Source organism: Malania oleifera, chromosome 6 (genome assembly GCF_029873635.1).
Source record: "Malania oleifera isolate guangnan ecotype guangnan chromosome 6, ASM2987363v1, whole genome shotgun sequence".
Taxonomy (NCBI): Eukaryota; Viridiplantae; Streptophyta; class Magnoliopsida; order Santalales; family Ximeniaceae; genus Malania; species Malania oleifera.
This window is the reverse complement of record NC_080422.1, coordinates 39534043-39547657: the sequence shown is the minus strand read 5'-3', so window position 1 is coordinate 39547657 and position 13615 is coordinate 39534043. Positions and strand designations below refer to the sequence as shown.

At 37.8% G+C, this 13615-nt stretch overlaps 2 protein-coding genes, 12 non-coding genes and 2 pseudogenes across 15 annotated transcripts in view; 1 reads left to right on the top strand and 15 right to left on the bottom strand.

Moving 5' to 3' along the window:
• The window catches only part of LOC131157541 (DNA-dependent metalloprotease WSS1-like), a 33518-nt gene extending 29095 nt beyond the window's left edge, over positions 1-4423 (top strand). For both annotated transcript variants that reach the window (XM_058111777.1, XM_058111778.1), the window contains exon 5: positions 4046-4423. In XM_058111777.1, the coding sequence (XP_057967760.1) occupies positions 4046-4237 (192 nt within the window). In that variant the 3' untranslated portion in view covers positions 4238-4423. The remainder of the gene's footprint in view (positions 1-4045) is intronic.
• Positions 4424-5620: 1197 nt separating this feature from the next.
• LOC131158567 (LOB domain-containing protein 24-like) lies at positions 5621-6145 on the bottom strand (the record flags this gene model as incomplete). Its single annotated transcript, XM_058113434.1, is given in 2 exon segments — positions 5621-5773; positions 6005-6145. Coding segments are annotated over 2 exon segments (294 nt in total), but the record flags the coding sequence as incomplete, so codon positions are not given.
• Positions 6146-8616: 2471 nt separating this feature from the next.
• Positions 8617-8735, bottom strand: LOC131158930 (5S ribosomal RNA). Its single transcript, XR_009137557.1, has one exon. It is a non-coding gene; the product is annotated as a 5S ribosomal RNA (ribosomal RNA).
• Positions 8736-8957: 222 nt separating this feature from the next.
• Positions 8958-9076, bottom strand: LOC131158937 (5S ribosomal RNA; annotated as a pseudogene).
• Positions 9077-9249: 173 nt separating this feature from the next.
• Positions 9250-9368, bottom strand: LOC131158932 (5S ribosomal RNA). Its single transcript, XR_009137559.1, has one exon. It is a non-coding gene; the product is annotated as a 5S ribosomal RNA (ribosomal RNA).
• Positions 9369-9593: 225 nt separating this feature from the next.
• Positions 9594-9713, bottom strand: LOC131158927 (5S ribosomal RNA). The gene has a single exon (XR_009137555.1). It is a non-coding gene; the product is annotated as a 5S ribosomal RNA (ribosomal RNA).
• A 218-nt stretch (positions 9714-9931) lies between these two features.
• LOC131158940 (5S ribosomal RNA) lies at positions 9932-10050 on the bottom strand (annotated as a pseudogene).
• Positions 10051-10284: 234 nt separating this feature from the next.
• Positions 10285-10403, bottom strand: LOC131158935 (5S ribosomal RNA). Its single transcript, XR_009137561.1, has one exon. It is a non-coding gene; the product is annotated as a 5S ribosomal RNA (ribosomal RNA).
• Positions 10404-11067: 664 nt separating this feature from the next.
• LOC131158931 (5S ribosomal RNA) lies at positions 11068-11186 on the bottom strand. The gene has a single exon (XR_009137558.1). It is a non-coding gene; the product is annotated as a 5S ribosomal RNA (ribosomal RNA).
• A 215-nt stretch (positions 11187-11401) lies between these two features.
• LOC131158925 (5S ribosomal RNA) lies at positions 11402-11520 on the bottom strand. The gene has a single exon (XR_009137553.1). It is a non-coding gene; the product is annotated as a 5S ribosomal RNA (ribosomal RNA).
• Positions 11521-11747: 227 nt separating this feature from the next.
• On the bottom strand, positions 11748-11866 carry LOC131158922 (5S ribosomal RNA). Its single transcript, XR_009137550.1, has one exon. It is a non-coding gene; the product is annotated as a 5S ribosomal RNA (ribosomal RNA).
• Positions 11867-12096: 230 nt separating this feature from the next.
• On the bottom strand, positions 12097-12215 carry LOC131158921 (5S ribosomal RNA). The gene has a single exon (XR_009137549.1). It is a non-coding gene; the product is annotated as a 5S ribosomal RNA (ribosomal RNA).
• A 225-nt stretch (positions 12216-12440) lies between these two features.
• On the bottom strand, positions 12441-12559 carry LOC131158920 (5S ribosomal RNA). Its single transcript, XR_009137548.1, has one exon. It is a non-coding gene; the product is annotated as a 5S ribosomal RNA (ribosomal RNA).
• Positions 12560-12786: 227 nt separating this feature from the next.
• LOC131158919 (5S ribosomal RNA) lies at positions 12787-12905 on the bottom strand. Its single transcript, XR_009137547.1, has one exon. It is a non-coding gene; the product is annotated as a 5S ribosomal RNA (ribosomal RNA).
• Positions 12906-13127: 222 nt separating this feature from the next.
• On the bottom strand, positions 13128-13246 carry LOC131158918 (5S ribosomal RNA). The gene has a single exon (XR_009137546.1). It is a non-coding gene; the product is annotated as a 5S ribosomal RNA (ribosomal RNA).
• A 217-nt stretch (positions 13247-13463) lies between these two features.
• LOC131158916 (5S ribosomal RNA) lies at positions 13464-13582 on the bottom strand. The gene has a single exon (XR_009137545.1). It is a non-coding gene; the product is annotated as a 5S ribosomal RNA (ribosomal RNA).
• Between the last annotated feature and the right edge of the window lie 33 nt (positions 13583-13615).

The window sequence follows — 13615 nt, the reverse complement described above, 5'->3', positions numbered from 1 at the left end:
TATTATATTTGGTGCTACAAATGAAGATTTATGCAAAAAATTTACCAAATGTATGCAAGATGAGTTTGAGATGAGCATGATGGGAGAGTTAAATTACTTCCTAGGATTACAGATTAAGCAAGTTAAAAATGGAACTTTTATAAATCAATCAAAATATATAAGGGACATGCTTAAGAAGTTTGACATGGAAGGAAGTAAGCCCATAGGAACTCCCATGAGTACCTCAATAAGTCTTGATAATGATGAAAAAGGAAAACCAGTAGATATGATATACTATCGAGGTATGATAGGAAGTTTATTGTACTTAACAGCTAGTAGACTAGATATAATGTTTAGTGTATGTTTGTGCGCTCGGTTTCAATCAGCTCCCAAGAAATCCCATCAGATAGCTGTCAAAAGAATCCTAAGATGCTTAATAGGCACAATTGATTTAGGATTATGGTATCCTAAGGTCACCGGGTTTGAAATGATTAATTACTTAGATGCGGACTATGCGGGTCGTAAGATTGATAGAAAAAGTACAAGTGGGACTTGTAATTTTCTAGGACGGACTCTTGTCTCTTGGTTCTCCAAGAGACAAAATTCCGTAGCTTTATCCACCGTTGAAGTTGAGTATGTGGCAGCAGGTAGTTGTTGTGCACAAATACTCTATATGAAACAACAATTAAAAGACTTTAATTTAGAATACTCAGCCATACCAATTAAGTGTGATAATACGAGTGCGATAAAAATTTCTAAAAATCCGATATCACACTCAAGAACCAAGCACATAGATATAAGACATCATTTTCTAAGAGATCATGTGCAAAAAGAAGATATACTATTTGAATTCATAAATACAAATGACCAATGGACGAATATTTTCACAAAACCTCTTCTAGAAGATAGATTTATATCAATTAGAAGAGAACTTGGTTTATTACATAATAGAGAAGTTGTTTTGGAAGAAGACATGATGAGTGAAAAACTAAGAATGGAACTTTTTTTGTGAGGTCAGGCGATTGTGCTTGGAAGCCCAGTCAACCGGACTATGAAAGGTGCTTGAGCTTTTTGACCTCAGCCGACTGAAGTGCTATTGACTTGTGAAAATTGAATTTCATTAAATGAGACTGATGGGACTTTATATATTTTGAGCGCGAAAACCCTAACCTTTCAAATCCCAGTCAACTGACCACTGTTCCATCACTCACCCGAGCCTCCCTCTCTTGATCTCCCTTGATCCTTAGCCTCAAAATCCTTTGAATTAAAGCCGCAAAATCACTTTCCTACACCTTTCTCCATGAATTCTAGGGTTTCTCTTCGTTTGGTTCTCTGAAATCAAGATGCCTCACACTAAAACTGCGGCGAATCATGGTGCCTCTTCCGAGAGAGATGACGGAAATATCGAGAGATGACTCGTAACTCCTCAATCTCAGCATTGATACTGAACTCATTTTCGTTCTACGGATCCGATTTTTGGTAAAATCCTTGATACCATGTTCTTTAGGTCAAAATTTTCAGGCATTCTACCAATGTTTCAGGAAATTGGATGGAAAAATTTTGTAGTTTATCAATCAAAAGACCTTTATCCGAACTTAGTGAAAATATTTTATGCAAATATGGTACAAGGTGAGTCCGTATTAACCACTGAGGTTAGGGGAAAGGCTATTGCCTTAACACCACAGACTTTGGCCTTTATCTTGCACATTAGCCCAGGAGAATTTGAATGTCCGGCACTTGCTCAATCATGGATTATGGAGCAAGGGTTCACCCCTGAGGAATTTTTGCCGTTGATCATGGTTGAGGAACCAGTATACTTTGGACATCCTCCCTTGTATAAGCAGCTGAACCTACAAACACAAATCCTTTAGAAAATAATTACGAACAATATCCTACCCCAAGTTGGTTCATATAATCACATATCCTATGGTATTTGTTAAAATGGAAGAAACTTGATTTGTCCAGCTTAATTCTGAAATGGATGTGGTCTAAATTGGAAGCTCGTCGAGTCACTCTTCCATATGGTGGTATTCTAAACCTTCTAAACCTCCTATTTGCTCACCTTAGTGTCACCACTCCTTCTGAGCTGTTCATAAAGAGAACTCGATATGATCTTTTCAATTCTATGACCCTGAAACAAGTGGGATATGTAAAATATCAGCAGGGTTGGTTTCTAAAAGGGGGTAGACCATCGAGACAAGCAGATGCACCTCCACCTCTAGCTCAGCAACAAGAACCTGAGCCTGACACTCCATCTTGGTTTGTACACTTCCATCATCAGTTCACTACATTTAGTAGTGATATGCGCTCAGGACTACAGTCACTTCAAGAGAACGTGACCTCACTCCAAACTACCTGTGTCTCACTTGACCAGCACCTTACTTGCATAGAGCAGTATAGGGTTAGTTCTTCTCGGAGTGCTGCTCCATTTCTAAATAGTTCTACTTTCAAAATAAACTATTTTTTAGGAGAATAGAAACCATTTCCTTGATTTGAAAACGATTCTGGAAACGATTCAAAAGAGAGAGAAAATAGAAACCATTTCCTTTATTTGATCCAAAAGGCCCTTGGAATAGGTTTCAAGGCTTTCCGCATTGAAGAATACTGAATTTTTGGATTTTTGAGTAATTGGATTTGATTGGGAACCAATTGGATATATTGAATTTGTGTTGGATGTGAGTATACCTGTTGTATGATAATTTTTTACATCTAAACATACAAAATACATTTAAAATGAAATATATTGATGAAATTTGAATGATCATGTATCCTAATATACATGCATGAAAAGTACATCACTTGTTAGAAAGTTGAAAAAAAATGAATGTAACTCTTGGAAATGTTGAAGTACTAAAATATCTCCATTTCTAAACAGTTCTACTTTCAAAATAAACTATTCTTGAGGAGAATCAAATAAATGGAGACTTTATGGAATTGCAAACTTTGTAGTAAAGATCAAGGAGTCCAAAATTTTGAAAACAATTCAAAATGGAGAGAAAATAGAAGCATTTCCTTTATTTAATTCAAAAAGGCTATTGGAAAAGTTTTCAAGGCATTATGCATTTTAGTTGTGAATTTTTGGATTTTCAAGTGGTTGGTTTGATTGGGAATCAATTGAATATTTTGGATTTGGATCAGATGTGCATACCTAATGAATCATGATGACTTTGTAAGATTTGAATTGGGAATCATAAGATTTAATTCAGGAATCATAAGATTCAAGCTCATTCTTGCATCTTTCAACTCATGTACTAGATTCAAATTAGAATTGAGAGTTGTGCGATTTTAACAGCTGGGGGTTAGGCGCGTTTCCTTCTTTTCAAATCTGTTTATTGATGTGTTTTGGACTTTGATATCAACATTTCAAGCATGGACCTATTGCTTGCAAGCTCCATCTCGCAGTTATCCTGGTGGTTTAATCTGACAAATGCCTTCTTTGCCCATGTTTTTTGTTAAATTTTTATTTTCATTAAAAATTACTACTGCAGAATAATGTTTGACAAACTTGGGATTTAAAATGCTAAGTGGGGTTCAGGATCATGGGATCCTCTTTTCTATCAGATGGGAAGGGCTGTAAGGGAAAATGTGCTTCCAAGTAATTGCCCCATAGATCCAATATCTATTTATATGAAGAAGAAATCATATGATGAAGGGGATTCTTCGTTATACAAATGGTACTTCAAATTCAGAAAGAGCATGAAGAAAATAATGATTCTTCTTTGCCCATTTTAATAGTCGTTTTTGTTTGTCTTGTGTTTACTAAATGTTACTTCTGATCTATACAACTATGGGCAGGTGTCATAACTTCAGAATATTGGGCAAGTGTAAGCTGCAATATATATATATATATATATATCACCAGGAGTTGTCGTAATGTTCATTGATTTATTTTTATTGATAAATAAGTTGAAAAAAATTGATTTGTACGCATCAATAGAAAGAAAATATCAGGTTTTACAAATACTTGCTCATTTATTTGGAGAGACAGTTGCTTATTAGTTAATAAATATCCCGTGTGTGCGCGCGCGTGTTCATGTGTTTCTTATGCTTGAATGTGTTATTGCAGCCACTTGCTCTAACATGTGGAGCTTGCGGGATCCAAAAGAACATGAGCGTTGGCACCCAGTTGAAGGCATGGTCTTGCAAATTCTGTACTCTGGATAACAGTGTTGAGTTAGACCGATGTGTGGCTTGTGGAGAATGGAGATACTCATACGGCCCTCCTGTTGCCACTCCAGGACCCTATCTTGGCACTTGAAAGAGGGAGCTAGGGACAGAATCATATGCCCTATTTACGAGTTCTGGTATACGTGTCTTTAAATTCAATTGTCACTGTTGTTACAAGGAGCTATGTTTACAAATGTACAAATGTGCCTACTCAACTAAAATGTTATTATACTTCAATTTTGTTCATAAAAATAATGAAAGATCTTATACTAGTCCACTCTCAAGTGCAACACTATATATACATTGGCAAAAATACTCTAATTTTTAAATTTTCATCCAAAAAGACAGATCTTAGGCAATGATGTTACTGCCTTTTAATCTCTCATTGGCAAAGATCTTAGGCAATGATGTTACTGCCTTTTAATCTCTCATGCATGAATAACAATTAAGCTTTTAAGTTGGGGAGTTATATATATGACTGTTTTTTGCAGCACATTAGAACGATTATGACACTATTAAGTTTTGAATGTCGTCAACTTTTTTTTTTTACAATTTTAATTCAAGTTATATTATGTCTCTGACTTTCTGTTCATTAGCCACCAGTGTTAACTAAATTACTTTCTTGTTAGAGCTGTATTACATGTGTAAAAATGAGGATACCAATGTGTTGGAAAAGAAAGATGGAGAAAATATTTTAATAAGTTATATATGAGAATGAAACAAAATCCTACATTTAGAATTGAGTAATGAGTTGAAAGGCTAAATGATTAAGATATATTTGTAAAATTAGAGCACATGAAGTTAATTCACACCACTGTTGATTTAAACATGTCATGTATTTTTCCAAAATCACTTGTGTTCCTCTCAATGGTTTACATATTTTCCACTAACTAGAAATATTTATGTGTAATAACTGGACTAATGTAGCTAGATGCCATCTAAGAACAGAAAAGAATTATATCTGCTATGAGTTTATCTAAAATAATGCAATTTATTTTCAAACTATCGACCCATTAGTTCATTTATCGTGTAATATATCATTAAAATAATTAATGGATTGGATATATAATAATTATCAAAATACTATATATTATTTTGAATAATAGTTTATGTTGTTATGGAAAATATATAAGACTTTCAAGTGCCTTTGAAAATAAACATTACATGTTTAAATCGACAATGGTGTAATTCATAAGTAATATTAATACCCAAAGTCATGCCACACATGGCTTACCCAACTTTAAAAACTCTAGAAAACTCATAAAACAACATGAGACATTGTCTCTACTCTTAAAAATCAAAGGAAACAAACCCTAATAATTTGATCAAACTGAATCATTTTTCTTGGGGTACCAGACACAAGTGCAGCTGCATAAACCGATTATAAGGGGATTTGGTATAAGGATGTCGTTAGGGGGCGGCGCCACCATGTTGAAGAGGTTGATGATGAAGATGAGCATTGAGGAATGCAATCTCAGCCTGGATTGGCCTGCTCTCTTTCTGAATTTTGTATTTGTTGGTGCAGTAGAGATATGGTTCTCACACATCCTTACACTGGGGCTTGCATCCTACACTATGCCTCAAAATATAAATTTTCTACTGGCCCTCTTTGGTCCACCGGGACTGGCTGACCATTAGTGATTAACAAGATATTAAGTTAATTAAATGGATCAAACTATGGAGAAAAAAAGATTAAAAAATAAAAAGCATGTAGCTAATCTCAAACCTAGATTTGAAAATGCAGGCACATAAATGCTTTTGCATGTAGGCTGTAGCATTGTTGCAATCTTTGGACCGTAGTTTTTTTCCTTTTTTTTTTTTCCCTAGAGAGAGAGAGAGTTAATATGTACATAGGCACAATGATAAGTTTACCTGCAAAATTGCTGGCACCATAGATTTTGTGAACACGAGCAAATTTTTTAGGATTATTAGAAGGAAAATAAGGTGAGAAATTGCAATCTAAGACACATTTTCTTCTCAAATATTTGCAAGTTGCACAACGATTAGAAATTGTTAGTGATAATAATTATTTGCATTATATCAGGGTAGAATAGTTTTTTTTCCTTTATTTTTGTAGGTGATATAAATCATCTTTATCTCTTTTGGAACCCTAATGATTCAATGAAAGCTTTTTGTTGGCCTAACAAGGCTTAATCTTGTTTTAATGATAACAAATCAAGGTTACCTAACATGTCTATGTAAGTTTGAATGTCAGGATTTAAGTGTTTTTGTGAGCGTACTTGAAGAACTTAATTAATTTGAACACTTAAAGTCATGAATCATGAAGGATATAAAGTTATGTGGGACATGAAGCTTGTTGAAGCAGTGCATAAAACTCAGAAGACATATTGGAAGCTTCACAACATGAAGACTTAGGCACTTAGATAGAATAATAAGATAAAAGTCTCATGTAAGTACTTCAAAATCCAATATTGAATGAATGAAGCTCCTAGGATATGTCATTGGACTTAGATACCTGATTTTGTACATGAAAATATTTTTTAATAGTTCAAATTAAGTTATTCAATAAAGGAATTTAAGTTTGAAACCAAAAATAATGAAAAACAAGTTTTCTGAAAGGTTAGGCAACTCATGATACTTCATCAGGCAACTGTAGTGCTACTATCTTTGAAAATATGCAAACAGAATAGGCACAGGCGACTGACCTATCAGGACCAGTCTACTGACCCCATTCTGACCTTCAGAATGCGCTAATTTTAAAAGAGCACAGGCGACTGACCCTTTGAGTATAGTCGACTGATGTGTATGTTTAAATGAGTTACAATGCTGATCTTGTTTCCATATCTTGCTTGATTGGTTTCCGAATTAAGAGAAAACTTTAGGGAAACCTTTTGAAACCCTAATGTACTATTTAAATGTACTATTCTCGCACATTAGGGCAAGACAAGAGAGAACGACACACACATTTTTCCTGGTTATACTACTACTGTGTTCTTACTGCGAACAAAAGAAATTTTGATTTGTTCTTTTCAAACTTACACTCGTAAATCAGATTTATGGTGATATATTTTCAAGCTTCAACTTTCATACTATTTATTTGAAGTATTTTTGGATACTAACATGTACTAATCTGCTTATTTGAGGAGCTTTTTATTGTACAAGCAATTGTTGCTTTCATTGTATTGTTTTGATGATTTAGGTATTGTGAATCATTGCCTAGTGACAGAGTTGTTCTCATTAGAGAGGCGAACTCCACCTTGAACGGAGAGAGGTTGTAACTTCATCTGGTAACGAAGTTGGGAAAGGAAATCCTCATAGTGGGTTGCTTGATGTAAGGACGTAGGTTGCGGCCAAACCTTGTAGAAATAATGGTGTTTAGCTTCTTCTTCCCTACTCTTTTTAATTTCCACAAGATTTAAACTGCGTGCATGATTTTATTTTCATAAGAACTTGTTGAATATTACCTCTTGTTGAATATTTGATATTGTGTTGAATATTTAAGAACTTGTTGAAAATTGGAATCTTATTGAAAATTGTGAACTTGCTAGACATATTTTTGTGTGATCAAATATATATCAGTTACTTGATTAAGGTGTTGACTTGAAAATTCAAAAAAAGCTTAAAACTCTGAATTCATAAGTAAATAATATGAGATTAATTAGTTGTAAATTGATTTTCAGATAAAGGCTTAAGTGCTGAAGTTAAACAAGAGTTTTATAGAGATTTTTTTGAAGGAAAATATTATCTTTGCTGAAAATATGATCTTAATATTAATTATATCATTGAGATATAAGTCGAATCACTGAATTCATTTTTCTTGATTATATTGTTGTAAATCTTATTGATTCTAGCTGAAAGTTATATTCTGAATAAGTGCTTATGTCAACCTTATAGGTCATACACTGTTTTGATTATGACAAATAATCAAGTATTTAATGTCTATCAAGTTTGTGTGCATGTTTATATTAGCAAGATCACTTGATGGCATAAGAAGACTTAAAGTCTAAAGACCTAGAAGATTGATTCTTGTTGTAATTTATTTTATGCTCATTCGGGTCTGTAATAGAAATATAGGAAAAGGTCTGTAATAATTACTTTATATCATGCATGTAGATGCAATAAGCTCAAAATACCTTAGAAAGACCTTAGGACCTTGCACATACACATAAGTTGTCATCAAAAACACTTATATTATCAGGAAAATTAACTGAAGTAAAACTAGACTTATAGGATAAAATTAGTGAGGCTTTGGGCGATCGAATAGTTGTGTTCAAAACACTTTGGGTGACTAAACCATTGACCAGTCAAAGTGTTGACTTGGTTTCGGGTGACCGAACCAAAAGGAACGTGGCGTCCCCGATCAAACGAACCACAATTCTCACTTTTCCCACCAACTCGGCAACTCGAACTTCACTTTCAAAAATGCTTCGGGCTACCAAACACATAAGTTCGGTAAACCAAAAAAAGCAACAAAAAGAGCCGCTGCACGAAAATTATTTTCAAAAAAAAGGGGTGCAACGCGAGGGTTTCCTAGGAGGTCACCCATCCGAGTACTACTCTCACCCAAGCACGCTTAACTGCAGAGTTCTGAAGGGTTCCGGTGCATTAGTGCTGGTATGATTGCACCCATTCTTGTAGCTCTCCTTCTTTCCTTATAAATGCCTCCCTTGCTCGGTTGTCCATCTTTAGCAAAACGTTAAAAGGGCATATCTTTATACTCGGTTGTCTGTTTTAGGTGATTTTTTTAATTCCATGTAACTTTTCGAGACGTAGGTGATGGCAAAGGAAAAAAACAAAAAGGAAAATAACAACAAAAAGAGCCACGACACGAAAATTATTTTCAAAAAAGAGGGGTGCAACATGAGGACTTCCCTGGAGGTCACAAATCCTGGTACTAGTCTCGCCCAAGTAACCTTAACTGCGGAGTTCTGATGGGATCCGGTGCATTAGTGCTGGTGTGATCGCACCCATCCTTGTAGCTCTTCTTCTTTCCTTATAAATGCCTCTCCTGCTCAGTTGTCCATCTTTGGTGAAACGTTAAAAGGGCATATCTTTCTGCTCGACTGTCTGCTTTAGGTGAATTTTTTTTTTTGATTCCATGTAACTTTTCAAGACGTAGGCGATGACAAAAGAAAAAGAAAAGGGGTGCAACATGAGGACTTCCTAGGAGGTCACCCATCCTAGTACTACTCTCGCCCAAGCATGCTTAACTATAGAGTTCTGATGGGATCCAGTGCATTAGTGTTGGTATGATCGCACCCATCCTTGTAGTTCTCCTTCTTTCCTTATAAATGCCTCCCCTGCTCGGTGGTCCATCTTTGCCGAAACGTTAAAAGGGCATGTCTTTCTGCTCGGTTGTCCATTTTAGGAGATTTTTTTTTATTCCAAGTAACTTTTCGAGACATAGGTGATGGCAAAGGAAAAAAAAAAAAACAGGAAAACAGCAACAAAAAGAGCCGCGGCACGAAAATTATTTTCAAAAAAGAGGGGTGCAACACGAGGACTTCCTAGGAGGTCACCCATCCTAGTACTATTCTCGCCCAAGCACGCTTACCTATGGAGTTCTGATGGGATCCGGGTGCATTAGTGCTGGTATGATCGCACCCATCCCTGCAGCTCTCCTTCTTTCCTTATAAATGCCTCTGCTGCTCGGGTGTTCATCTTTGGCGAAACGTTAAAAGCGCATATCTTTCTACTCGGTTGTCCGTTTTAGGCAATTTTTTTTATTCCATGTAACTTTTCGAGACGTAGGTGATGGCAAAGGAAAAAAAGAGAAAGGAAAATAATAACAAAAAGAGCCATCGAAAATTATTTTCAAGAAAGAGGGATAAAACACAAGGACTTCCCAGGAGGTCACCCATCCTAGTACCACTTTCGTCCAAACACACTTAACAATGGAGTTCTGATGGGATTCAATGCATTAGTGCTGGTATGATCACACCCATCCTTGTAGCTCTCCTTCTTTCCTTATAAATGCCTCCCTTGCTCAGTTGTCCATCTTTTGCAAAACGTTAAAAGGGCATATCTTTCTGCTTGGTTGTCCGTTCTAGGCGATTTTTTTTTTTTGATTCCATGTAACTTTTTGAGACGTAGGTGATGGCAAAGGAAAAAAAGAAAAAGGAAAATAGCAAAAAAAAAAAAAAAAAGCCGAGGCACCAAAATTATTTTCAAAAAAGAGGGGTGCAACACAAGGACTTCCTACGAGGTCACCCATCCTAGTACTACTCTCGCTCAAGCACGCTTAACTACGGAGTTTTGATGGGGTCCGGTGCATTAGTGCTAGTATGATCGCACCCATCCTTGTAGCTCTCCTTCTTTCGTTATAAATGCCTCCCTTGCTCAATTGTCACAACCTGGACTAACTTCAAACCAAGCCCATTGGCAGAAGAACCTAGCTGAATTTAATTTTGATTTTGAATACAAAGCGAGGAAGACGAATGAAGTGGCCGATGCTTTAAGTAGAAAAACCGAATTGGCAACATTGAAACTCATTAGCCATTTATCAACTAGTCGAGTGATGTTATGTTTAAAAAATCTTATCAGGGAACATTTAGGTATAGACCAGCAGGCGCAGTCACTGAGCAAACTAATAGAAGAAGGGAAGACATGACAATTCTGGGTAGAAGATGGACTGATAATGACTAAAGGCAGGAGAGTGTATGTGCCCAAAGCTTGAAACTTGGGGAAAACCTTACTTAAAGTGTGCAATGATACATTGTGGGCTGGTCATCAGGGATGGTGAAGAACTCATGCATTGATTACATAGGGGTACTATTGGCCGAATATGCAAGATGATGTGACAACGTTAAAAGGGCATATCTTTCTGCTCGGTTGTCCATTTTAGGCGATTTTTTTTTATTCCATGTAAACTTTTGATACATAGGTGATGGAGAAGGAAAAAAAGAAAAAGGGAAATAGCAACAAAAAGAGCTGCGACATGAAAATTATTTTCAAAAAAGAGGAGTGCAACACGAGGACTTCCTAGGAGGTCACCCATCCGAGTACTACTCTCGCCCAAGCACGCTTAACTGGGGAGTTGTGACGGGATCCGGTGCATTAGTGCTGGTATGATTGCACCCATCCTTATAGCTCTCCTTCTTTCCTTATAAATGCCTCCCCTGTTTAGTTGTCCATCTTTGGCGAAAAGTTAAAAAGGCATATCTTTATGCTCAGTTGTCCGTTTTAGGCGATTTTTTTTATGATTCCATGTAACTTTTCGAGACGCCCGTAATGGCAAAGGTAAAAAAAAAAATAGCAACAAAAAGAGTCCGGAACGAAATTTCTTTCAAAAGAAGGGGTGCAACACGAGGACTTCCCAGGAGGTCACCCATCCTAGTACTACTCTCGCCCAAGCACGCTTAACTGCGGAGTTTTGATGGGATCCGGTGCATTAGTGCTGGTATGATCGCACCCATCCTTGTAGCTCTCCATCTTTCCTTATAAGTGCCTCCCCTCCCCCGGCTGTCCATCCTTGGCGAAACGTTAAAAGGGCATAACTTTCTGCTCGGTTGTCCATTTTAGGCGATTTTTTTTTTGATTCCACGTAACTTTTCGAGACGCACGTCATGGCATAGGTAAAAAAAAAAAATAAAAAAACAACAACAAAAGGGCCCCGGAACGATAATTTATTTCAAAAAAAGGGGGTGCAACACGAGGACTTCCCAGGAGGTCACCCATCCTAGTACTACTCTCGCCCAAGCACGCTTAACTGCGGAGTTCTGATGGGATCCGGTGCATTAGTGCTGGTATGATCGCACCCATCCTTGTAGCTCTCCATCTTTCCTTATAAGTGCCTCCCCTCCCCCGGCTGTCCATCCTTGGCGAAACGTTAAAAGGGCATAACTTTCTGCTCGGTTGTCCGTTTTAGGCGATTTTTTTTTTGATTCCACGTAACTTTTCGAGACGCACGTCATGGCATAGGTAAAAAAAAAAAAAAAAAGGAAAATAGCAACAAAAAGAGCCCCGGAACGAAAATTTCTTTCAAAAGAAGGGGTGCAACACGAGGACTTCCCAGGAGGTCACCCATCCTAGTACTACTCTCGCCCAAGCACGCTTAACTGCGGAGTTCTGATGGGATCCGGTGCATTAGTGCTGGTATGATCGCACCCATCCTTGTAGCTCTCCATCTTCCTTATAAGTGCCTCCCCTCCCCCGGCTGTCCATCCTTGGCGAAACGTTAAAAGGGCATAACTTTCTGCTCGGTTGTCCGTTTTAGGCGATTTTTTTTTTGATTCCACGTAACTTTTCGAGACGCACGTCATGGCATAGGTAAAAAAAAAAAAAGGAAAATAGCAACAAAAAGAGCCCCGGAACGAAAATTTCTTTCAAAAGAAGGGGTGCAACACGAGGACTTCCCAGGAGGTCACCCATCCTAGTACTACTCTCGCCCAAGCACGCTTAACTGCGGAGTTCTGATGGGATCCGGTGCATTAGTGCTGGTATGATCGCACCCATCCTTGTAGCTCTCCATCTTTCCTTATAAGTGCCTCCCCTCCCCCGGCTGTCCATCCTTGGCGAAACGTTAAAAGGGCATAACTTTCTGCTCGGTTGTCCGTTTTAGGCGATTTTTTTTTTGATTCCACGTAACTTTTCGAGACGCACGTCATGGCATAGGTAAAAAAAAAAAAAAAAAAAATAGCAACAAAAAGAGCCCCGGAACGAAAATTTCTTTCAAAAGAAGGGGTGCAACACGAGGACTTCCCAGGAGGTCACCCATCCTAGTACTACTCTCGCCCAAGCACGCTTAACTGCGGAGTTCTGATGGGATCCGGTGCATTAGTGCTGGTATGATCGCACCCATCCTTGTAGCTCTCCATCTTTCCTTATAAGTGCCTCCCCTCCCCCGGCTGTCCATCCTTGGCGAAACGTTAAAAGGGCATAACTTTCTGCTCGGTTGTCCGTTTTAGGCGATTTTTTTTTTTTGATTCCACGTAACTTTTCGAGACGCACGTCATGGCATAGGTAAAAAAAAAAAAATAGCAACAAAAAGAGCCCCGGAACGAAAATTTCTTTCAAAAGAAGGGGTGCAACACGAGGACTTCCCAGGAGGTCACCCATCCTAGTACTACTCTCGCCCAAGCACGCTTAACTGCGGAGTTCTGATGGGATCCGGTGCATTAGTGCTGGTATGATCGCACCCATCCTTGTAGCTCTCCATCTTTCCTTATAAGTGCCTCCCCTCCCCCGGCTGTCCATCCTTGGCGAAACGTTAAAAGGGCATAACTTTCTGCTCGGTTGTCCGTTTTAGGCGATTTTTTTTTTGATTCCACGTAACTTTTCGAGACGCACGTCATGGCATAGGTAAAAGGAAAATAGCAACAAAAAGAGCCCCGGAACGAAAATTTCTTTCAAAAGAAGGGGTGCAACACGAGGACTTCCCAGGAGGTCACCCATCCTAGTACTACTCTCGCCCAAGCACGCTTAACTGCGGAGTTCTGATGGGATCCGGTGCATTAGTGCTGGTATGATCGCACCCATCCTTGTAGCTCTCCATCTTTCCTTATAAGTG